Below are 27,348 nucleotides of genomic sequence, written 5' to 3' on the forward strand. Positions count from 1 at the left end.
ATATTCAAGTTATATTATAGTCAACCTCAAGAGGACTAACTCAAACATTATTTTCAAAATTAAGTATAAACTTTTCTTTTAAACTCTTTTAAATTCAGTGCACATTGGACTTACCTTTTGGACGACCTCAAAATTAGATTTTTCATTGTTGGGATTTGGTAAGTTTAACACCTTAATTATTTGGACACTATTTAATTTATTAATTCTTCTTATTCAATCCAGCACGACACCCTACCCTGAGATGTAGCACATCTAAATTATACTATTATAAATTTAAACCTTTATTTCAAACTTATCTTCTACTTTATTTTAATTTCAGCCACACTCTATTGTCAGTCTTTTCATTATAACGTAACTTAGCCTTTTAAATTTAATTGCATGTTTGTTCATTTGTTTCAATAAAACACCTTTTGTAATTCGTATATCTTTGTTAACTTATTAACTTTAAACATTTATAGAATAGGCCTAGCCTAAAATGATTATTGTGAGGTGAGTTTACATAGTAAATAGCTCCTCATGTAAAGTTCCTTTTCCTAAATCAAAAGCTATCTTCTAACATCAATTATTTTATTAATACTATTGTCCTAAGTAAAAAAAAAAACACCTTTCAAATACTAAAGCTAATTCAAACGAGACTCATACCCTAATGTATACTCCATTGGCCTACTTTTCGTACAAGTTGTGCTATATTTCGTATTCCAAGTCACAATCATATTTATCCACGATAAGGAACTACTGAGTGGTATGTTGTGGGGCGGGAGGCACTTTGAAGTGCTGCTTGCGCCTCGCTGTATATAAAGTGCTGTTTATCAATCCACCCTCCAAACAAATAGGTCAACACGGTTTTGTATTTATTTTCTTTCCATAAGAATTCACTTACTTAATTTTTAAAAGTATTATGAAGTCGGTGTTGTTTGGAAATACAAATTAACATGCATTTATTATTAAAGAATGGCCTGGGCGTTTAAAGATGGCGTATCACCGAAAAATATTGTGACACCGTAATTAGTTGGTACTTTCTAAACTTGGAATGTATTAACCTCTATAACAAAATCTTATAAAAATATGGCAAAAAATCCACATTAACTTAATACACTACAGTCAAAGAATACAACAATTACGATGAAAACGTAAGCATTCTTATCATCTCTTAACATTACGTACGTTAATGAAATGTATAACTAAATTTGTTTAACTAAGTTCAAAAAGGCCAGTATATATTGTAGTATATTGTAGTGTTGTGTATATTGTAGTTGTGGTTGTTTATTTTTATTTTATTTTACGTACGTTATCAACAAAGATACAAAAAGTAACATACAATATCTCTAATTAACTTACATCACAAATAAAATATATTTCTAATTTAATAATTTTTAAAAAGAACAGTCTTAAATCAAATGAGGAAAAAGACAATTAACATTTTACTTTCATATGTTATTTTTTGTGTTGTTTTATAACTCGGTAAAACATCAAAAATTGCATTTGTATATAATAGTATTTTACAAATAGAATTAGGTAAATAAATACACTTGAAAATACCTTTGTTGACGAAACTGTTGGGTTGTTTTTTTTTTAGTTATTTGGAAGTAAACTAATGTTTTTCCATTCTATTAATTATTTGAAAGTCATTTTTAGCTAACTATTATTTAGATATGATGCTTTAAGTGCACAATAGTTTGTTAAACTTACTGACTTTGTGATAAAACTAAGGAACTCGAGCGTTTAAACCGATGTGATACAATTTGATAACTCAAAAATCACCATGACAACACGCTACGCGTTGTATCCTTGGTTATTTTGCAGATTTTTTACGAAATGGTTGACGGAAAACAACGAAATCAATTACAGCCGCGGTCAAACAGTTGGACGTATGTCACAGTCAGAATCACTGAGTGATGCGTTCACAGCAGTGATGCTTCCAAGATTTCATCTGTACGTTTGATAACTTTGGGGAAAACATGCTTCAAAACTGAGATGTCAAAGGTGTTGGGTGTAGTTTCAGCTTGTGATTGATGTATTTATAAAAGTTGTGCAAATTGTTAATAGGCTACAAGGAGAGGAAATAATTTCAGACTAAATTTAAAATATTCGGAAACCGTCTACAATGTATGTAGATCATATTAGTTAATTAGTAATGTACTAAAGTACTAAGGTAAAGTGAACTTTACTTTATTCAAACATTTGTTATGCTAATAAATAAATAAAATTGTTTATACTAATTTGAAATTCAAATTTCAAAACCACCAACTGTTTACTAACAATATTGTTATAAGACTTGCATTTTGTATGAAAATTAGAAAGCTGTTGTTTCGTCAAGCATGTGTGTAATGTAAAAAATTAATAGTGAATGTTTTTGTATAAATCGAATAAGCATGTGTGCGTCTAAATGGTTAGTTACTGAACTTACGTAAATCAACTCCAGGGAAAGATTCTTTGGAAGCTTTAGGTTAAACTATTTTTGAAATCACCTACCACATTGGGGAGGGGACACCAGTTTTTTTTACGCTTTTAGTTAAGCGTTTATTAATGCGTTAAAAGGTAGTGTGTTTATTTTAAGTTTTAAGGTAGACTATGCGGTAGTGGAGAACAAAGTGGCCATTTAAAAAGATGTACTGTATTAGTTTCTGTACTGATTACAGATAATTAATCGTGAAACCATTGTGTCACCCAACCGCTCACCTTTAGGAATTATTCGATGTTATTTTTAGACTATTTTCTGACTGTTTAAAGAAATACCTGTTATAAACATGAACTCGTGTTTTCAACCATATTGTATAAACCTGTATTGTATTTTCTTTAGAATCGGGCCATTGACATTATTCAATGCCATTGAAACTATGCTAACTTACAAATATAAAGAAGTAACTGACCATTGCCCTCCTGTGAAAAGATCACCGGTTTGATCCTTAGCAAGTAAGTCTTAAGTACGAGTTAAAGCAAAATCTATATGGTGGTTTTGTGTTCTTTATAAATGGACCTGCCTAAAGCCACACAAACTATTCTTAGTCATGACACCTATACTCCACTTAATATGGCAAACATACACTTCTTTTTGTTCCCATGTTAACTTCTAATTCATGAAATATTTTGAAAAATACTATAGAATATTTACTTCTACCTCCTAACCCTCTTTTAATGCAATAAACTAATGTACACACGTATGTAATATACCTTAACGTATTCCTTCAGCTATAATTGAGAGCAAGTGAAGCTTGAGACCTCAACGATTCGAATCCAATTTCGAGCTCAGGATTAATCCATTTATCAGAGGTCTCATTTGTAGTAGCAGTGATTGACAGTAAACCTAAATCATCGCTTATCCTATCAACTTACTTAAACCGATATTAGTTCAAGTGTTAGATACGATTAATATATATTTATGTCTTGTACTAAGCCTGCTTACATAAGAAAATATATTTACCGTGCTAAGTAAATTTTACTTGGTAACACGAATTAAATTTTACTTTGATTTTTGAATTTTTGGAAATTAGCAATTTTCCATTTTCGAACACAAGTTAAGTGTTTTATTATTTCAATTATCAGTAATATTTATACATTTCAATTCTATGATGAACCTTACATGCAACCTAAAGTCTGGAAGTCAGATGTTTATAGTATTCATTAATTTGCTTTAAAACAGTAATGTTGGCTAAATATGTTGCATGGGGTTTATGTAATTTTAAGATTGTAGCGTTCTTAGGGTGTCAAAAAAAATCCAATTAGGAATATGACCTTAGTAGTCCTATATAAGTAGATTATATATTCCCCCAAACTATTTTTTTTTTTCAAGGGGCTTGTGTGAAATAAAATAACAGGTAGGCAAATAGTTTTTGAAATATTGAACATATTAGAAACAAACAAAAAATTACGACTATTGTTCTACGGGATTCGAAAGTATTTAGTAATATACAGGGTGTTTCAGTAAAGGGTAGTGGGCTATGCAGATTCAGATTTTACATGCAAAAAATTCGAAAATGTAGAATACCTTGTTTTTATTTCGGCTTAATTTACCCGTAATCCGCCATTTTGTATTTTTTGAAAATAAAATTAATTACTAAAACATCCTTGGAGATATTTTTATGAAATTTGGTAAAAACTTTAAGTCTACAAGTATAAACATTCTCCGAAAATATCTTTGATCAGGCTCTTGACATTTCAAAATGGTGGCCATTTAAAATTTTGTTTTAATGGGTGATTTTCATGGAATTTCACTTTAAACATTTTAAATGGCCGCCATTTTTAAATTTTATGAGCCTAATCAAAGATATTTTTGGAGAATGTTTATATTTATAGACTTGAAGTTTTTACCATGTTTTATAAAAATACCTCTAAGGGCTTTTGAGATATTAATAAAAAAATCCAAAATGGCGGATTAGCCTACGGCTAAACTAAGCCAAAATCGAAATATTTTCGACTTATTTATGTAAAATCTGAATCTGCATAGACCGATACACTTTACTGAAACATCCTGTATATGAAAAGTGACGTTAGCACCAACTTTGCTCAAAATGTTTTATTCGTTATATTCACAGCAAAGTTTGATATTTCAGCTCTTTCAAACGATGACATATTCACGCTTTTGAACGTACATAGGTAAACGGACAAGCTGTCTAAAACACTGAGAAGCAATTTAAATCTCTAAAAAAGTCAAAAGAATCTAAATCTAGTAAACGTTTTGTATACCAGTTTCAGAACTCATCTATGACAAGATGTATGAATACTTGCACTATATTAAGATTTGGCACCTTTTTCTATTGATTTCGGATCCTGTAGCAGACTTTTCTATAGTAAAATTTGAAGCTATAAATGTGTGAATTTTCATACCAGTTATGTTTCACTAACTGATATCATAGACTAAATGCTATGTATTTCCGAGTACATTTCGCCAAAGAAAGATACTAAACAAATAATAATCGTCAAGAACTTTTATATAACACAAAAAAAATGTAATTTAGTTTCATATTTGAGCAGTTGTGAGTTTCTTTTTAAGCCAACATGTCAATTACTTAAAATAATTTTAAAAAATTTGGGTTTTTTATTCATTAAGTGTCTGTTTTCATTTTGTAAATTAATTTCAAGAGCAAAACCCCTTAGAAATAATGTATGCACAACAAAAAATGCTAGTGTAAAATTACATCCTCCAACAACCAGGATCAAAATCCTACATTAAAATGGAATTTTGTGTATGGATAAAAATTGTCAAGTTGAAAGACAATCAAATTTGTTGAGCATGCTAATAGCACATAAAGAGCGGTCGGGGCGCGCCTCTCTGTATATAAAGTGCTGCTTAACTCTAGCTCGGTGTCGGTCCGTAGGTCAGCAGTGGTCTTGGGGTTTAATTTATTTTTTACATACAAATTAGGTGAAAATATGAAAAGCTACTAAGCCCGGAATCGGATTTAACTTTTCAAAACACGTTTATATATTTTTATGAGTTTAGTTGGAAAAATAAAGTTCATGATTACTTTAAAAGAATTTAAAACCTTATAAAGTCAACGGATAAGGTTAATACACATAGTTTGAGAGATTTAGGACATAGGATTTACAAAAAAAATATAGGATGTGATATACAGCAGTGGATACAATATAGAAATTCTTTAACATTGAATATAAGGTTTTTAAGTTATTTGTAATTGAATTTTATTATTTAATCTGTAAACATATATGGCCACTTCCATGGTTCATGTTGTAATGTCAGTCTCTAACCTACCAAAAATACCTCGAATTTTAGTTTTTTTACAGTATCAAACAGTCAAGGGTCTTCTCATTTGTTTAACTCCATTTGTTTCCCTTCTCTCAATAGTTATGCGCTCCTCCATTTATTTATCTCCTAAAAAATATTTAAAATTCTTCTTCCTGTAGCACGTCAATAAACCTTGGTTGTCTTTGACTTGCCAACGGTTAACTCTAAATGACCGTTTTACAGTCTCATTCTAAATCTACTTTTCCAACCCTCTCCTAAAATATTAACACCCACTACTTTGTTTTATTTTCTATTTAATACGTTACTTCCTGTTGCAGCGCTCGGACTGGAGCCGGACTTCCTGTACCCTCTAGAGAACGTGACCATCCTCCAGGAGAGGAACGCTACCTTCACCTCTATATTTCCTACTTGTCAACACGTTACTTCCTGTTGCAGCGCTCGGACTGTAGCGGGACTTCCTGTACCCTCTGGAGAACGTGACCACCCTCCGGGAAAGGAACGCTACCTTCACCTCTATGTTTCCTTGTTGACACGTTACTTCCTATTGCAGCGCTCGGACTGGAGCCGGACTTCCTGTACCCTCTGGAGAACGTGACCACCCTCCAGGAGAGGAACGCTACCTTCACCTCTATATTTCCTACTTGTTAACACGTTACTTCCTGTTGCAGCGCTCGGACTGGAGCCGGACTTCCTGTACTTTCTGAAGAACGTGACCACCCTCCAGGAGAGGAACGCTACCTTCACCTCTATATTTCCTACTTGTTAACACGTTACTTCCTGTTGCAGCGCTCGGACTGGAGCCGGACTTCCTGTACTTTCTGAAGAACGTGACCACCCTCCAGGAGAGGAACGCTACCTTCACCTCTATATTTCCTACTTGTTAACACGTTACTTCCTGTTGCAGCGCTCGGACTGGAGCCGGACTTCCTGTACCCTCTGGAGAACGTGACCATCCCCCAGGGGAGGGACGCCATCTTCACCTCTATATTTCCTACTTGTCAACACGTTACTTCTTGTTGCAGCGCTCGGACTGGAGCCGGACTTCCTGTACCCTCTGGAGAACGTGACCACCCTCCAGGAGAGAAACGACACCTTCACCTCTATGTTTCCTACTTGTTAACACGGTACTTCCTGTTGCAGCGCTCGGACTGGAGCCGGACTTCCTGTACCCTCTGGAGAACGTGACCATCCCCCAGGGGAGGGACGCCATCTTCACCTGTGTTGTCAACAACCTGGGAGGGTACAGGGTGAGTGCGGACCTCGCTCCGGCTAGGGTGTGTATCTACCTCATGTCTGTCACTCTCTATCTCTCTCTCTCTATCTGCACAGCACTTAGACTAGGTTGCACAGCTGCACAGCACCGCATTGCACCCCTACACTTACTGTTTATTGTGAGGGACTATACTTTTTTATTTGGTATCACTTTTCAAAAGTGTATAAACGAATTTTAGATTTGAGGGGGAAATAAATTACAGATAGAAGGTTTCTGGTAAACGAAAACATGGAATTCAGTGAATTTAGTGAAAATAAATAACTTGAGTGGTAGCTGAGTTAAATAAACATAATCAGGATTGTAGAAAATTTATTTAGGTTTTTGGTACTTACGTATTATACGGAGGCCACCCTTACACAACGCGCTGCGGCGGTTAGGTTTGGTCATCATGAAGCGTTTATGACTTGTCTGGTTCGATTCATAACGAAAGTAGGAAAGTCCTACAAACATATTTATAATAGACCAACCTAACCTAACCACCGCAGCGCGCTGTAAAATAAGTGGCCTTCGTATAATACGTAAGTACCAGTTTTTTTTACATCAAAAATAGGACAGACCAGTGACAAATAAATAAAATGAAAGTTCGGTTGGTAAATTATAGTTATTGAATTTCAAACAGAATCAAAAAGTTGATTTTCAAAAAAATAATGCGTCAATTAAGAATTTCCTAATTTACAGAGGAATTTACCTTACCTTAGCACATCTTTTCTAAAAAGTTGTATTTTTTAACGATATTTTTTTAATATGTAAAATCACATTAATTTGAATCCGGTTGATTGTACACATTCGCAGTATAGTTTTAAAATGGTATACTTAATTTAACACCATGTTAAAAATTAACATGGTCATGTATTAATTTGTTGTTATATGCTATTTTTAGAATTCGGATAAATTGTCTATCAATTATCCCTATCACAAATTATAACAGATAGTTTGCTTTTCTTTTTGAAGTTCAGTGAAAAAGGTTATGGATTCGTATTTAGATCACTTTGAAATAACTTCCTCATAATTCATCTTTACGTCAGCTAGATTCCTTGTGTTTTTCATAAACATTAACAACCCCTTATTGACATTGGTTGAGTTTAAACAACTAATATTGCACTGTAATAATAGTTTTTTTTTAGTTTTTTTAAGTACAGCTCACTAATGAGGAAGAACCCCCAAAATAGCCTATATGTCATTACATCAGGGAGTTATACACACAAAGCATGTAATCACGAGTTATATTCTAATGACCAAACTCAGTGCAGTAACATTAAATTATTGATTAAGGGTGTTTGGTCAAAAATTCGATGTCTTAATTTTGTAATTGTTCGATTGTACTATAAATTAAAGATACAAATACATAAGAAATTTTTTTTAATACTAAGCGAGATATGGAGCTTGAAAGTAGTAAATTTTTCATCTTTGGTACTAATTCTCACCAAAATTGGCATTCGGCTGTGGAAAAATAATATTAATAACTAGCTTTTTAATATTATAAATAAAAAAAAAATTTAATATATTTTCTGTACAATTTAAAAAAAAATACTTATTATTTATTTATTTTTTAATAGCTGGTTGTTTATGGGGGAAATTTATCTGTATTTTGGAATTTAAAAAATGTGATATGTTAACACGTTTGGGCTGTGAATTCGTACATTTGATGCCTTGCGCTGTCGGAGCACTACTCGTTGAGAGTGTGTACACTAACACCGGGGCTTTAGAATACAACGATAAACGTATTCTTTCAATATTAAAAGATGTTAATAATTACGTGATGTTAAAGTATTCTAAAGCCTCTGTGTTAGTGTACAAACTCTCAACGAGTAGTGCTCCGACAGCGCAAGGCATCAAAGGTATTAATTCCCAGCCCAAACGAATTAACATATTACATATTTTAAAATTCCAACATACAGATAAATTTCCCCTAAAAACAAACAGCTATTTTAAAACTTTTTAAAAATTTTTTAACATTTTTTTAACATTTTTATAAAAAATAAAATTTTTAAAATTTTATAATTTTAAATAGCTAGTTATTATTATCTTATTTTTCCACACCTTAATGCCTATTTTGGTGAGAATCACATTACCCATTCTCCCTGTAAATTGGTACTAAAGATGAAGAATATACTACTTTCAAGCTCCATATCTCGCTTAATATTCAAAATAAAAAAGTTTTTCTTATATATTTGTATCTCTAATTTTTAGTACAATTGAAGAATAACAAAAAATCAGACATGCAAATTTACTGACAAACACCTTTAAATATACATTCCTCTTTTTTCCTTTTCATGAATATAATTATTTTAAACTTTAACAACTACATACAACAAAGTCCATTGAAAACATAAATTTTACTTTTTTTATTTTGAATAAGGTCTTAGAATCATTAAAATCGTATATACAGAGTGACTGAAAAGTAACTTGCACTTCCCCTTAACTTTTTCATTATTTGATGTTTGAATCGGCTTTTTGTCCTAGGATGCACGAGCCTAGGATTTTTACTTTCTCCCCCTATACCATAGTATATGGAGAAAGTATTGTTTTCGTCAAAATTTTCGAGTTTGAGTTTTGAGTGGATATATTCGTTTTGGGTCCCCCTGGACCCAAAAAAGTGGTTTTCGAAGTGATGTCTGTGTGTGTGTGTGTGTGTGTGTGTGTGTGTGTGTGTGTGTGTGTGTCTGTGTGTCTGGATGTGTACAGAGCTAGAGACTACACCTGTGGTCCTATTTCGATGAAATTTGGTATGTAGGTTCTAATCCATGGTATCTCCAGGCGTTTTTTTCATTTTTTTGAAATTTTGATTTTTAATGGGGATTTTCCCATAAAAACCCATAAAAAACCGGAAAAATCGGATTTTCTCAAAAATGGCCCGAACGATTTTGATTAAAATTTAGTATGTTGTAGCCCTTAAAATTCTGAACAAAATGGAACAAATCCCATTTCTGTAAAAATTACGGTTCAAAAGTTATGGTAAATTATGTTTTTTCCCATAAAAACCCCATAAAATAACGAAAAATAGGATTTTAGACAAAAATCCAGTTTTTATTTAACATAGTATGTTATGGTCCTTACAATTTTGATAGTTTTTTTCATTTTTTTAGAAATTTTGATTTTAGATGGGGATTTTCCCATAAAACCCCATAAAATAACAGAAAAATAGGATTTTCCCAAAAATGGCCCAAACGATTTTGATAAAAATTTAGTATGTTATAGTCCTTTATATTCTGAACAAAATGGTACAAATCCCTTTTCTGTAAAAATTACGGTTCAAAAGTTATTGTAAATTATGTTATTTCCCCATAAAAAACCCCATAAAATAACGGAAAAATCGGATTTCCCAAAATTGGCTCGAACAATTTTGATAAAAATTTTGTATGTTATAGTCCTTTAAATTCTGAACAAAATTGTACAAATCCCATTTCTGTATTTACTCTCACCGCTTTTATACATGATAAAGGTTGTTTACAAACTTATGGGAGAAAGTATGTGTCAGATTGCTGATACCGTTTATTTCACTTTACTTCATGCTAGGCCTAGGCGTTGCGGCATTAAAATTTAAAAAAACAATTTTGGAGATTCCCTTCAGATTAAATTACACAAACATAAGATAATATGAAATTGAACTAATGTTTTGTATACAACCTTTTATAGTGTACATTTTGTCCCATTACGCCTTTCACATACCTTGACTCCAACCCCGTCAAAACCCCAAGTTTTGGTATTTGTGTCATTGGAATTTGGTGATATGCCCACTTACCCACTCGTATTAGAGCTAGAATTTTGAAATTTGGTATGGATGTTGGTCTTTGGCCTAAATTACCTTTAAGATATTTAAAATTCTCGTATTCCTAATTTAACCCTCAATTTATTAAAATATCCCCATGTAAATCTTATGGAGAATAAGCGTGCGGAGAATAAAATGTGATTTCAAGCATATTAAGGTCCTGCTAACCATTCAGTAAGTTGGTCATGGTCGTAAAATATTATAAAATTTTAAATAAAGACCAATCCCATCTTAAACCGTCCCCCACAGAATCCCTCCCTTTAAAAAATTAATGTTCAACTGTTTCTAGACTATTATTGTTACCTTACAATATCCGTTTAGTGTTGGTAGATAAACAACTACATGTTTCGTGGCGACTGCCACATCCTCAGGTTATTCTCTTCTTAGATTCGTCATCAATTTAAAACATAAAACACAGAACACACGTAGAAAAACACATTACATTTATTTTGATACCGTCACGGTGCGTGCACGCGTTTGGTCGGGCCGGCGGCGACTGGCATTGCAGTGTCCAGTTCAAGGTCACGTGACGTGTCGATCAGCTGATTCCTGGTTTACTCTAATTATTGTATCAAACAATGCATTGGCCTGGGTATTTAATTTATCATTTAAAAGGTTGTTGCCGACGGATTTTGCTGCTTTGTAAATTTCTAAATTTTCTAATGCTGTTATTCTGTTTCTGTTGTTGCATCTATGGAGAATTTGTAGGTTTTTATCTATTGTAGAATAATTATGGTGGGTGTTAATTAAATGTTCAGCATAATTTGAAGTTTGAGATACATAGATTGAAACCGTCCCAATGAATGAAGACGATTACAACAAAGAACTAGAGATTATTAAATACATAGCAGCCGACAATGGCTACGACCCCACACTGCTCGACAAAATACTGCATAGAAAGAAAAATGTACGCCCAAATGCAAATAGGGAGAAACGGTATGTTACTCTCAGCTACGATAACCAATTATGTCACAAATTTTCAAACATTTTGAAGAAAAGAAATTACAAAATTTCTTACAAGACCACAAACAAACTAGAAAGCATTTTGAACAAAAAGCCACAAATAAATAATAAATACGAAACATGCGGGGTATATAAAATAGCCTGCAACGACTGCCCAAAATTTTACATTGGACAGACTAGGAGGTCTTTCAAAACACGGTTCAATGAACACCTGCCTAAAAACAAAGTAACTCAAACTTCAAATTATGCTGAACATTTAATTAACACCCACCATAATTATTCTACAATAGATAAAAACCTACAAATTCTCCATAGATGCAACAACAGAAACAGAATAACAGCATTAGAAAATTTAGAAATTTACAAAGCAGCAAAATCCGTCGGCAACAACCTTTTAAATGATAAATTAAATACCCAGGCCAATGCATTGTTTGATACAATAATTAGAGTAAACCAGGAATCAGCTGATCGACACGTCACGTGACCTTGAACTGGACACTGCAATGCCAGTCGCCGCCGGCCCGACCAAACGCGTGCACGCACCGTGACGGTATCAAAATAAATGTAATGTGTTTTTCTACGTGTGTTCTGTGTTTTATGTTTTAAATTGATGACGAATCTAAGAAGAGAATAACCTGAGGATGTGGCAGTCGCCACGAAACATGTAGTTGTTTATCTACCAACACTAAACGGATATTGTAAGGTAACAATAATAATTTAATTAATATAAAGCAATATCCAGAAGTAGGACAATGAATTCTGTTTCTAGACGTTCTAGATATTTTGAATTTTGTTTAGGTTTGATGGTCCGAAACGGTAATTATTATAATTACAACCATTTTGAAAATCCCCATATTTGTTTATCCCTTATTTTTACCCCCCCCCCCCCCCTACCGGAAAAATGACAAGGGGCAATAATAATAACGTATACTATAAGTGTACTTTTAACTTTTCATGTTTTGGCAGAACAGCGTGGTTGGCCTCCGAAGAGGGCCATTCATCATATTATTCATATTATTCTTCATACTGATGACTCTAAGCCCTCCCCCCGCCCATCAGGGGTCCTAAGATAATTTAAAATATTTTACCTCCATCTTACTTCTAAGATTATAACCTTATATCTATGCCATCTGGACTCTAACATGTCAAGATTTGTTTGATATTTACCACAAACAACCCCTTTATGAAATACTTTACATCTGAGGGGTTATCATTCAGTTTTTAACGCAGAAAAAAATCCCGGACAACATCCTTTCCACCATGACTATTTCTCATCATGGCACAGTTGAACTTAAAAAATGTTAGCTTTATACAAGTTGAAAGTAGACGAAATAGGGTGAAAATATGTTTTTTACTACCACAGTCCTTACACGAAAATATTGATTTTTAAGGTGAATTATTAAAAGTCATTGTGAGTTGCCATTTCTTTATTAGTGGTCCGATTTTTATTTTCTTTATGTCAATTGTTCAGTTTCATCAAGACCTACCAAAGTAGACTATACTTCGCGCTTAAGGATTTTGAGCTAACCCATACCCCCACTATGCCTACGGGCAAAATGTTCTATCAATTGTAGACAATACTTGTGGATAAAATATTTTCAATATGCACTCTAACAGTCAACACAACTGCAACTTTAAGGTTATGTGAAGAAGAGGAATCAGTGAAAATAATAATGAATTGTTTCTAAGCAGCGGTGGCAATCAAACAAGACTATTGCAATGCATATGGATACAGATTGTGTATTAAATGTAGATAAATGTTTTAAGTAAATAAGCGAACAGCTCATTTTCGGCCCTAGGGCCACAAAAACCTAATCGTTACCCAAATGACGATGACAGCTGGCAAAGACAGCAATGCGTAGCTTTTAGCATCCATTTAACGTTTGTAAAACGGCTAAAAATATCATAGTGTGGTGAAAAATCATTTAATACAGTAAAGCGTCGTTGTATGCCTTACGGTTACGGGGAAAATTCCACAAAAGTATTACACTAATTTAACATGCCCGTGTTATTCTTACGGATAACAAATAAACTGTTGTAGTTTACTTGATAACAGATATTTTAATCAAATTTGGCATTTTTGTTTACTTTCATAGTAAGCTATCAAAATTTCAATAAATAACATACCTAAATAATTAAAAGTAATGTTGTTTAAATATAAAATTTTGAAACGGAGTTAGTCTGCAGGTTTGCTGCGGCGAGGGTATTTCGAGTAGTCGTGCTAATGGACACATGAGTATGAATTTGAACTGGTCCAATGAAATGCTAATAGGGGGAGTGTTTGGAAATAAAATTATTTAAAAAAATACTAAAACTCACCGTTTTTGCACTTAACCAAGGTTGCAATTGCACAGAATGTGAGACTTAGGTGTTACATCTACAAAAAACTTTGTTAGCGCTATTGTTATATTGCAATAAGAAATTAAAATTTATCCCAAAAAGAGTTTGGATAGTCATTTGCGATTAAACGTTTTCCTAATTAAACGTATGTACAAACAGGTTTATAACTTTAGTTTTGAGAAAACTATATATTATTTTAGAATTTATTAATGTGTTGTATTACATCTTCTAACCAATATTCGTATTCAGGGATTTAAATTAGAAAAATAATCTCTCATGTCACAACATAAACAGGTTAAATGCGAATAAGTTACATAAATATAACGTTAGATTGTTGATATTGACGAAATCAAATCTGAAATTCAGTTTCACCTCTTAAATTACATTTATAATCATTCTTGCTCATTTGAGGAACTTAAAACGGTTTTGACTTTAAATACACTTTATCAACAGTTAGGTATAGTGTATTTAAAATCAAAAACATTTAAAGTTCTTTAGTCAAAAACTGAAATTCTTAGATTGTATAGTTTACTAACTATACAATCTAAGACTTACAGTTTTGTTGAAAAAAGATTTCCAGGTCGTCTACGTGTAGTAAACTACTGTACGTTGTTATCTATCGATATTTTTTTTCTTTAGGTAATATAAACTTTAGATTGATGAAAGTTTAAATTCTATTACATTAAGTAAAACCTTTGCAGTAACAATAGTACTAATTTTACTGATACATAATATATTAAACAAATTTGTTCAAGTAACGAAGATACACAGTTCCCAATTTTTGCTGATAATACTTGGTTTTTTCTTTCATCTATTGTTTATTAGTTCAAAATTTGTAATTAAACAAGATGAATTTATATTAAGTCCTTTAGATATGATAAATTTGGATTGTCGTGTATAAATAATCGATTAAAATAGTTTTCCGTTCATTATCACGAAAGAAAAACATGAACTTTTTTTCAAAAAAGTATTTTTTTCCTTGAATATTTATTAGGATTTCAAAAATATAACAAATTGATAACAATAGTTAATTCACTGTCATATTCGGTATTATTTAGGAAATTACCAAACAGACTGGAAATTCTGAAGTTATGTGGTTGTCATTAGTAAAATTTGGACCTTAAAATTACACGACTATAATACTTTTTGATAGATTTTTACTGTCCACACTACTCACTTTCCAGTTTCGTGGTGTGATATAAGTACAAGGTATATTTTAAGTGACTGTTCAATTGACTATTCATCTATAAATATATAGTAACTAACCATTTTAAAATCTAAAAGAATAACTTATCAAGACGTATCTGTAAGTAAGATATTTGGTAAGATTTTTGTAGCATTTTAATATATCTACTATTTTATAATGTCTCCACCCTGATGCATTTTTGTATAGAAGGAATTTGCTAATCAATAGTTTAAAGGTAGGCCAACGAAAAGGACGAATTTAAAGGCTTAGAGCACAGAGATAGAGAGAAGACACTACAAAAAGCAACAAACAAAAATAATAAAATACTCAAACAAAATCAAACTGAGGTATACACACTGTAGCTGTAATAACAAGTAATTATAATTCATAAGTTGTATCGTAAAGTTAAATTAAACTAAATTAATCCTATATCAAAAGTCAACATATAACTTCAAAAACTACCAACTACACTGCACAAAATAATGTTATGTTAGCTATAGTAATGCACTATTGCACATTGCACTGTAGTATTAGATCTGTAATGTTCTGTCCAAGCTAACCCATTTCAGGATTATATTTCACCAAATGCCATCCCAGTGTACATTTTATTGGGGATTTACAGCTGAGTTCATGAAGTGCTAAATCCATGTTGTAACTCCAACATTTGTGTTTTCACTGCATCGTTTCAGGTAGGTTTATGGAGCTCGCTTGCTGGTATGCTTAGTTTCAATGTTTTTCACTTGGTTTGTGACATTTTGTCTTGATAGTTTGTCAATTCATGTAAGGTGTAAGGGGTTTTAAGTTAAAAAAATAAATAATAAGTATTTTTTGTGTTAATTCATGGGCATAAATAATCGTTGTGTAAGAGTAATGGTTTTCAAATGTGAAATCTTCAGATAAATTGTGTGGGTAATTTCCTGTTATCTGGTACCTGCGAAAAAATTATTTCCTGTCATCTGGTACCTGCGTTTATTAATCAAACAAAAACAACAAACAATGATTACATCTGAGTTTCGGGTGGCCAGAAGTAACGAATTACTTCTAACAGTGCTTCGAAAACATCGCAATCACCGACCAAGTTGAAGTTGTACTTTGGTTAGGTTAGGTTAGTTTATCAATAACATGAGTATTGTAAGTAAACGAACCTAACCTAACCTAGCCTAACCAAACCTAACCTAAACGGTAGTATGTGCTCCAGACTCTGGATCGACGAAGTTGTACTTGTGGTTAAAGAATTTTTTCGCAGGTACCAGATAACAGGAAAGTACCATTGTGTTTTGTGTCATTTGTGTATATTTGTGTAAGAGTTTAACGTGTATGGTATCGTGAAAACATAGAAGTTTGCTTGTCATGGTGTCAGTTGTGTCATTTTATAGGTATACGGTGTTTGAAAATCTTTAATTCGATTAGGTTGTTATATAAAGATATTACCTCTTATTATACATCTAGTTTATAATATTTTGTGCATTAGTGAATTAGTGTATGGTTTTTCAAATATCTAAGTCTTAAAGTAGGTTATTGCAAACGTTATGTTTGGGAGCCCTTGGTTTTAGGTTGTAATGTTTTCTATGTATTATCAATATGACTATATACACCGGTTGCAAGGAACTTGCAGACCAAGTAGATTTTCAGTTTTTTATCATGTATTACAAATAGGTAAAAAAAAAGAAACGTTACGATTTAATCTAAGTTAAGTGTAAATGTGATTATTTCCGATGAAAACCAATGCTTGCTACAAGAGGGTGATATTTTCATATTTCTAAATATAAATAAACAAAGTCTGAGAAGTTATATTCAACACAAAGTAATCAACATAACCAATCAACGTTCCTCAAAAAAAATAGGAATAAATGTATCGAGAAAGCTTAGAATATGAAATATCATGTGTTACATTTTACTAAAAAGTAATTCTCTTGCATTTTCGTGAATCTTTTTCGTTTGTTTGATGTCTATTTTAAGTTGAACACGAGTGCATTTTCTATTTGCATTTCAATCCACTGATGGTGGAGACTTGAATAAAAGTGAAAGTGAACCAGTGGAAAGTGGCGAGGCAACCGAAAGATCAAAGAGATTGGCTCTTGTACTGAAGGAACATGTAAACTTTGTAGCATCAGACTAATAGATAAAGTTCTATTGGAGGTGAATACGCTTTAAACTTAAGTACCAGACTATTTTCAGCCAAGCGTTTCAATGTATTTCACTGTCAAAACACCTGTTGTATTTCACTGTCAAAACACCTGTTAGGCCTATAGTAGTTTTGTAGCTAATATTTGGGTAAGCTATTTATTCTTCAGGATGCTCAAGTATAATTCATTTAATTAATAAACATAAATATTTAGGGTTATCCTTATATACATATATAGTTTTATATGTAAAAAATAATTAAGTACGATAGTCATTACAAGGTCGTAGTAAAATTCAGAACCATTTATTATAATACTTTTATTATGTACATGCATATCTGAATTTTTATCGTAACTGGCTTACCTAAAAAAAAAAAAAAAAAAAAAAAAATTAAAATATAACAATTTTAAATATTTTCCATGGGTATTAAAAATCAAACATTAGGTTGGATTTGGTATTATAGACATATTATAGTAATATATTATAATAATAAATATGGACATGAAATAACTACCCTAAACTAACTCAAGATTGGATTAGATAAAAAATACTTAACACCTCTACATTTCCTTGTTAACGAACAATATACATTTTGTTAAAACTTGAAATTAAAGATTGTGAACCGAATATTACATTAACGCGTAAAAGAGGATTTTCAAACGAGTAACTTTGGTTCAGTTTTTCTTATCATTCAAAAATATGCTTTACAAATTGTTATAGACAGTTTGACTTCAGTTAGTGTCAGTCTTGGTTTAATTCCTTCAGGCAATCTCTTGTCACTTCGGTCTTTGTGTTGTATACAAGCCTTAGCTTAGACAATCTTAGTAATTGTCAGATATTAATCTGTGTCATATGACTGACAAGCAGTCACAGTAGTGTTGGTGTTCAAGACTACATCTTATCCTCAAATATAGATTATACAGGGTGTCCCAGAACTCTCTACCAATATTTTAGGGCATTGCTCCTGGGTAAGAATCATACCTAAATATCATATTTAAATTGTCCGGAAGTCCTTAGTTACTCACACAGCCACCATTTTGTTTTTTTTTCAGTTATTAATTTTTTTCTAATTGTTAAACATACGAAATGGAAACTTTGCACAAACATTTATGACAACTAGACAAAGCTACAAAAAAATTATGAAGATTTTTCAAATTCATAAAACAAGATGGCGGCCATTTAAATTTTTGTTTCTTAAATAACTCAAAAACCATTGATTTTACAAAAATTTTAATTGGCCGCCATTTTGTTTTATAAATTTGAAAAATCGTCATAATTTTTTTGTAGCTTTGTGTAGTTGTCATAAATGTTTGTGCAAAGCTTCCATTTCGTATGTTTAACTTTTCTTTAGGAAAAAATTAATAACTGAAAAAACAAAATGGTGGCTGTGTGAGTAGTTAAGGACTTCCGGACAATTTAAATATCATATTTAGGTATGTTTCTTACCCAGGAGCAATGCCCTAAAATATTGGTAGTGAGTTCCGGGACACCCTGTACATACTACAATAATGATTATGAAACAAATATATAAAACTTGTATGATTATGTCTGCACGTTAAATGGTACTGTATGAGTATGATAAAACGTATTTAAAAACAATCAGTTTGATGTATTTATCATCAAACTCTCGATATCATAAAAGTAATTTTTTTATGGTACAGTAATAATGTGTTGAATAATAGGCATCAATTCCCGTGTCGGATTGCGTATGGTGAAGACAGATTTAACTGGTCGACTTTAGAAGTTATACCACTCTATATAAATTTACTGTCTCGGTATTAAAAATTGCTTTTTATTTAATGAGTGTTTATAAAAAATATCGGATATAAATTAAATTGACTACAGTAGGTTTTTTATCTATTATAAACTGAAATTTCAAACCGTTTTTCCTATGGTTATTAATTGTATTAATTGTACTGGCTGGTCATAGATGGCTACTAACACAAGTCCTAAACCTATTCTACACTGAGTTTAACACCATGACAATACTGCATGTCTAATTATTTTATATATTCAAAATTTCAGGGATATATGTATCTAAATTAAACAAAAATGCCTGAATTTATTTTATAAAATATTTTTAGAAAAGTCCGTGACTTTTTTCAAAGTTTCTTTTTCGCCAGATACTGAAATAGATCAAGTATTAGAAGGTCACATAGAGAATGTTTCTCTAGAAGACTTAGAATAGATCAAAGCGTGTATTGCTGGTCTCTGGGGATGGTTTTGGTTTTATACAAAGTGGTTTACGAGGGAAGTTCTGTAGGAAGGCGCTCTCGTCTGTTTCAATGTATAATGCAAATAGCAAAACGAACTTTAATTTCAATATCGTTGGGTTACAAGATATAGAATAATATAGATAAGTCATCAAATGTTAAGGATAACAGTGAGGGCAAACTTGTGCAGCATTAACACCGGCTACACCGAGATTAGACAGAGATAAAACCTTTCACAATGATGAAGAATCGAGCCGAGGTATAAATAACAAAACCTTAAATCCTCTAAAATCCACCCAGTAGGGACGAAGCGTCAAAAAGGGGGAGGCAATCTCTTAACAAATACCACAGTGTCGGTTGGTGTGGATTAAAATTATGCTTCTTTCTGTCTATAGGCTATGAACTAATAATCAACTTTAGTAATTGTTGGATTTTTATTCTTGTTAACAAAACATACCATTCTTGCTTAGTAAACGTGTTTGAAAAATGATTATGTTTCGTATGAATTTATATTATTTAGACTTCAAAATCTTTTATTTCCGTAAAAAGGTAATTGCATAGTTGAAGTGCATTTATAGTTTTTGGGGAAATATTTAAAATGAATTTGACATACTTGAGATCAAAATAAAAATTACCAAAAACGCGTGTTTAAGATTTGTTTATATTTCTAACCAATTTATTTTATTTATTTCAACCTATTTATCAATCAGACAACACAATCTATTTTTCGAATTATTCATGACATAATGTCGATTGTGTGTTGTAAGAATAGCCCTATTTATTTGTTCCACACTTTTTTTAATTTGTTCCACCTACTAAATTAAGCGCATACTGTTATTTATTAGTTGTTAAATTCAAATTATACAAAAATGTATAGCTATGAGTTTTACAAATATTAAAATTTAAGAGATATTAAATTCCCAACAACCCCTTTTAGAAATACTGTTCTGTATAGTTCTGTATTGTAAACTTCGGCGCAATATTATTTTCTGTTTTCTTATGCTCCCATACTTTTCACTCTTAAAACATATATTGTTCAGAATTAATCGAATTCTTATTTTTTGGGGTTAGTAACGTCATTTTGTTTTATCAGTTAACTTAACTAGAAATGTTTTTATTTGAAAGATTTTATGTCTTCACTCCCCTAAAGCATGGTAAAAAAATTCAAATATATTTTAATATTTTTAAGTGCTTTAATCATACTTTCTCATTGGACGATTTAAAATAGTGAAACTATTTTCATGTTTACTTGCACAAGTTTAAAACTCGTCTCCTTCCATTGTTTATTGTGGTTTAAAATTATTATTACAAAGGTTTTGCAATTTCAATTTCAAAGAAAATTATAAATGTGTAAATAGTTACTAGGTATTCAAATGTTAAAACTTTGAGGGTGAATGCATACAAGTAATAGAACAGTAGGCAACGTAATACAAATATTTTACTGTCTAATAAAATCTAAATTCTCCCCACAGGTAAAGAGAAGATGGATCTGACTCTTCAATTTGCTTCTGACATTGCTTTTACATTAATTAAATCAAATCACAAATGTTAAATTTAGTTCACACAGCTAATCAATTCTTCAACCTTTTATATATAAAAATAACTGTATATCATATCGGATAAAATATTTATTTTATGGGTTAAGACAACAGTATTTTCATAATCCATATGATTTGTCCAAGCTGTTAATTATCAGGTATGTTGTAAATTTGCGTATCGGTAAATAAAATAAATGTCTTAAACTATTTAAACATAACATCAAGTTAACAGTGTATGTGATCTGTAAAGGAACTAAAGTTAAATGTTTCTTAACTAAATTATATAAACCTAAGATGCAGAGTTTACTAAAACATTAATGGGCTATATTCCCTAAGGTGTTGTCTATTATTTATTCTGAGTAGTTAGTTGCATTGAGTACCTCTCAAGTTTATTTCGTAAAGAAAAAACTGTAAGCAAAGGTATTATTGTAAAATACATTTATAATTTATGTTTATTTTTACGATAAACCTTGGCTGGAATCAAAATGATTTTAATTAATTCCCTAAAACCTAAACTTTAAACATTTTTTTTTGTGTTTTTAAGTCCATTGTTGTTCCTGTACAGCACTTTGTTTATATAGCGTCTATCTTCAACTCAATACAATTTGGAAACACATTTAACGTGTTTCTTATTTATTATAAATAGATTTCCAAAGATTTTGTTTCTTTTACAAATCAAAACTCTTTACAAACCTTCACGAAACAATATAATTCTGCTATAAATTACTCAAGTAGACTAAATTGCAATATAATCATAAAAAAACAAAACAACTCAATATTCTCACAATGACAATATGTTACATTTAATTTATAAACATCGGTTCGATGTAGATGAAATGTAAGTGATAAACTTGGTATGGCGATCAAATAGCAACAGCACTCAACTGGAAGCAAACAAAGGAAGTGGCTGGAAACAAATCAGTACCGGAAGTTGAACAAAGGTACAATTGTGAGTTCACTAGCGCTGTTGTGGTGGATTTATGAACCATTTGTATCTCCTGTGGAGAGCCATGTTGTGTTTAAGTGTTTATACTGTATATTATATCATATTAGAGTGGTTTTATTTCATCCGCAAAATATTTCGAGTATATTTACTATAGTGTTAGTGACGCTAATAATAATTGAATGAACGAAGTGAATTCTCATACTGGTGTAAAATGCATCTCATCAATCTCCAATAACTCGAATATAGCTTCGTATATGAAGTTGATGTTTTGCACAAAGGTTCTTTATCATATTATCTCGGTTAAGTTCGTTATTGGAGATTATTTGTTCAGTAATAATTATAAAATCCTAAAAAAACCATTTTAATTTTCCCCCATAAGAATAACATTAGGAGCTACCTTCTTCTTCTTTTTTTTGTTTACATTTTACAAGCAACAATTTTGTTGTGAATTCTAGAGACCGAAGTGAATTCTATAATTTCTTTCATCCATGGAGTAAACAGTTTTAACATCCGTAGGTTTAATTATATTAGTCGATGGTTTTATGCATAATAAATCTTTTAGTTAAAATTATTCTAAAAAATTATTCATCGGAGGAAATAAATATGGGATATAAAAATATCCACCGAAATGTAAGTTATTACAATCGATAAAAATGTTTAGGTAGTCACATGTAAACTTTTTACATGTTTTTATGGTTGTTAGTTTAGTAGGCCTAGGCTTGAATTAATTAAGACCACAGTCCTTGGGCTGCTTGTTAAAATAATATCACTTGGTCATGATGGGTTTCTAAAAATACTTAACTTAAGTGGTTTTAACATTGTCTTGAGCCTTTTATGTTATTAATTTTCAACATTATTGTTATAGCATACTCTGCCTATGCCAATCAGATTTTTTTTAGAGTTATTTTTTTCAAACATAGGTTAAGTTACATATCGTCGTCGGTTGTTTGTGTTTTCTGTTGGGTGTTGGGTGTATTTGTTATTGTTGTTAATGTTGGGCTGTAAAATAAAATAGTAAACATTTTCATACAATCATTTCACTTACTCCTCGTTTAGGGTGTAAGAGTTAATTCGCTTTATTCCTATCTTTGTGACTGTTGTCATTGGCAAACACAAGATCTAGGTTAGGAACTGAGGGAGCCATGGTCATTGGTTAGAGACTAAGCAATGAAGAAGGAACTTAAATTACTGTCATTATTGAGATATGATCTTACAAGTGTTATTTTGAATTTAATATTAGGCCTATAACTTAATGTTATCCGGTAAGTTATAAGCTATTTAACTTAACTTAGTTACACTAACTTATCAAGTGTAACTGACAGAGTGTTCCCTATGAAGTTAGGGTATTAGGCCAAAGGTACTCAAAGGTAATAGGCCTAGCCTACCTTAGCCTTTTCTACAGTCTAACTTAATTAATTTAAGTTAAAGGACCTAGGCCTAAGTTAATAGAAAAAATTATTCCAACCTTTAACTTGGATAAGTTAGCCTATCTGTGGCCTTAAGCCGGGTTTTCCTTGGCGCGGAGTGCGGAAAGGCGATTTAACAACGTCTTCCGACGCGCTTCTAGGAAAACAGTTAACTTAACATCAACTTGACTGTAAGATGGCTACCTAAGACATGAGGAGGGCTACACTTTCGTTTACGTCCTACACTCATTCGAATGAATATCGATCGATATAAGTTATCGATTATTCCATTCGATAACTTATATCAAGTTTGGTAAGTTAACTACGTTAAAAGAATGAAATACAGTAATCGATATAATCGAATAATTTATATCTTAGGCCTATCAATATTTTTCATTCGAATTAGTGTAGAATGTTTAAACTTAAGTGCAGCCAAGAAGAGTCTGTGTTTTGCAATCCGTTTCTGTTCCTAACTTAACTTAGGAAACTCCAGGTTAAGTAGGCCTAGGGTGAGTTAAGTTAGGTAGACCTAACTTATCTGTCTGCAGTCAAGTTTCTGTAAAAAGCCTACTACATGCAGGCCTAAGTTAGGTTTAAAGCATTCGTAGCTCATCGGAATCTATAAATAGCTTAAACTTATGTAACGAGTGTTCTATAAGTCAGTTAACCTCAGAATTTCTCATTTAAGTTAGTAGGCCTAGGCATGGGTGGAGTTCCGCTAAAACCTGCGATATTTTATCAAATTATAATAGGCTATCTCAATTATGATTCGGTTGGGTGAATTTTAATAACTTAGGTCTAACCTATAGGCCCTACCGGTAAGCAATAACAAGCAAAAAAGATCCAATTTTAATGAAATTTGGTATAAACGTGTAAACCTAGGCTAGGACTACATTTATTTTCGCAAACCAGCATGATCTAACTATAGGAACGGGGTTTTATGAGGTAAAAATAAGGTTTTCACATTTTTGACCAAACACAAAATTTTACAATTTCTTTCCAAACCATTTTGTAGAGCTTAAAAAACAAATAATTTAGTTAGTAGGCCTATAATGAAGCGTTATCATGCATCTAAACAACATCAATCTTTGGTGTATGATTTGTTTAAGAGATAATTTTAAAAAGACATTGGCTACGGTAAGTTAACTGTGATCTTTTTCATGAGTTTTTAAAAAGGTACCTAACATAACTATAAATCGGTTCAATAATAACTTAACTATTGTATCAAATTTGAGTTAATCTTAAGATACCACATGATATAATAAAAAAAAATAACAAAAATATTAACGAAGCGTTGTTTTGTTATTAGGTGACCTAGGCCTAAGTTATTTGTTTTGTTTCCGTTGGTAAATTATAGTCTTAGACAGTAGTTTAATTTATGAAATTTAAACAAAAACCGAACAAACCATTAATCAATTTTATGTTTAGGCTACATCGGGGAAAAATAAAGAATATTTTTTAATACAAAAATTAAATCGGATAAATACCGATATGTAATGTTAAGTATTTATCCGAAAAAAATACTTCACGGCAATTATTTAGTATATCATCATTGGGATATGATGTACTTTTTAGATGTTTAATTACAGTTTCTTTCACGCTGAATCCAAAAATGCAATTGGTTTTTGTCGGTGAGATTCCTAAGTGGCTGTAAAAAGAAGGTTAAAATTACGAATCTGAGGTTCATTTAGCGGTTCGGATGATAATATGGCGTGGTATGGACGGGTCCGTAACATATGTGTTATTGTCTGAAAGTGTTGTAATTTGTATACAAAACCTCAAGAACCCTTCATAGTTCGCTAGCTATAGTAAGTAGTTGTAGCTTAGTAACAACTGGCCGTTACTAAGCAGAGTAGAGCAATTAATGTTTTTGGTACTGTACAGTAACTTAATACGTTGAAATACATTCAACTTATTTGGCCATGTGTCACACACAATTTAGTTGTGCATCATAGAATATGTTAGTTTAAAAAAAAATGTTCATAATTCATTATTAATGTAAAGAAGTGATACTCAGACCATGATTTTTAATCACTCTGTCACATGATTACAGGACCACCGTGAGGGGGGGGTTAAGGGGGCAAATGCCCAGGGGCACGGGCCTTAGGTTGGACAATTTTTAGTGTCAATCTGACCCCAGTTACTTTTTGCTTTGGGGCTATAAAAATTATTACCTTGTGAATTAACAGGTCCAAGGTTTAGATTAACATCCCCAGTCAAAAACATAACAAACACCACTGACGTTATAATTTATGATATACAAAAGTAGAGCTTATGCTATTTATATTTGATTTTTGGATAGATATATGCGGCATTAGAATTATTTCTAAAATAATAGAGCATTACGCCCGTAGTACAAAAAAATCTCAGTTAGTCTGGCCACTGCCGCCGCACAAACTTGCGGCGCGCCGCGCTGCAGGGGTAGGGTGAGGGGCCAAAGACAGATTAAATATGTACATGGAATTGTCTTCGTTCATTCTCATACACGACTTCGGAGCGTACTCCTAGTTACGATAATCTGTAGATAGCTAGCACCTACAATATATATAAATATGTTAGTATGTTTACTCATAACTCTTTTTAATACTGTTCCAACCCTCTTCTACATAGTTTTGTGATTTTTCAAGGTGTTTTATTTAGATGCAGGTTTGATATTTAAGTTTGGCTATTAAGGTTACTTTATTTGTTTTGTTTACAAATAATAGTTAAAGAAACCCAGAAAACAGGATAATTCATGTAAATTAATATTTGTATAAATAACACAGATGTAGTACGTATATGAAAATACAACGTTATTCGTATTAAGAAACCTCAATGTGGATTTTTAAAACAATCACTGGCCACGCCAGTGGTTCTTTATTTTAAATGAAAGGACCACAAACGTATTGAAGATAAAGCAGTATAAACGTCTATAATCAATGCGAATACAGTATGCCGAACGTCGAAGCCGTCTCCATCATACAATGTACCAAAGTTCGAAACAATAACCACTATACCAGTAACAGACCAAAGTAGGCTACTTGTTTGCATACGTAAAAAAACACCTAATAACTGTTTCCATAATTTTGCTACATATTTCTTGGAATTAAATATTTATATCGTCCATTTTTAATTAATCTATTTGTGTACTACAGTACAAATCTGTAATAGTTTAATATTTTAAGAAATCTAAGTAATATTTTACATAAGTTTTAATGCAAACCGAACACTTTTATTTAATAAGCTGCCCAGGTCAAGAAAAGAAACATTTTTCTAAGAAATCGTAAGTCGCTCAAAACTTTTAAGCTCGCTGGCAGAAGTAACTTAAGAAACAAAGAAGGGAGGTGCTTAAAACCGTAATGTCAATCCTTTGTCAGCTTGGGAGGTGCATTAACAAATGAGATACTTATCTCAAGACTAAGTAATTACTCAAAGTTCTTAACACAGGCCTAAATATTTATATTCTTCAATAATGAACACGAAAGAAGTGAGAATTGTTTAGTGTGTTTTTAGTCAAAAGTTTGATTTAAGATTGACCTCCTTAAATTTTTAGTGGGTTTAAATTTGTTTCTTTCGGGTGGTAAATTTTAATTTTACTAAAGATTGAATTAAAGATTGTTTAAAGCACTGTTTTGGTCTTAATTCTTTTAATTGTCGTTTCTCAAAATAAAACGTATGAACTTCTAACTAGTTGCTATAAACTTAAATATTAGGATAGAACAATTAGATGTGTTTTGTTGGTAAAAACACTTAAATTTAATACTGAAAGAGTTCTATTGATGTTGGCATCTGATGTTACAAATAACTGTAATTTTACAAAGAATCCATGTTTAAAAAATTAAAAACTATATGCCACCTTATATTTTCGTTAAATTAAATTAATAGTATCAAAATTAATATTTGATAA

General features: G+C 31.7%; 1 protein-coding gene across 1 annotated transcript in view; it reads left to right on the forward strand.

Annotated features, from left to right (window-relative positions):
- The first annotated feature begins 3,569 nt into the window (after positions 1-3,569).
- LOC128997526 (lachesin-like) overlaps positions 3,570-27,348 on the forward strand; it is a 42,484-nt gene continuing 18,705 nt past the window's right edge. The window contains exons 1-5 of the mRNA XM_054423166.1: positions 3,570-3,600; positions 6,022-6,180; positions 6,373-6,465; positions 6,609-6,767; positions 6,845-6,951. Of these exons, the coding sequence (XP_054279141.1) occupies positions 3,570-3,600; positions 6,022-6,180; positions 6,373-6,465; positions 6,609-6,767; positions 6,845-6,951 (549 nt within the window). The remainder of the gene's footprint in view (positions 3,601-6,021; positions 6,181-6,372; positions 6,466-6,608; positions 6,768-6,844; positions 6,952-27,348) is intronic.

The sequence above is a fragment of the Macrosteles quadrilineatus genome, unplaced genomic scaffold (genome assembly GCF_028750875.1).
Source record: "Macrosteles quadrilineatus isolate MER2022 unplaced genomic scaffold, UCM_ALF_1.0 Scaffold_6__1_contigs__length_79288215, whole genome shotgun sequence".
Classification (NCBI taxonomy): domain Eukaryota; kingdom Metazoa; phylum Arthropoda; class Insecta; order Hemiptera; family Cicadellidae; genus Macrosteles; species Macrosteles quadrilineatus.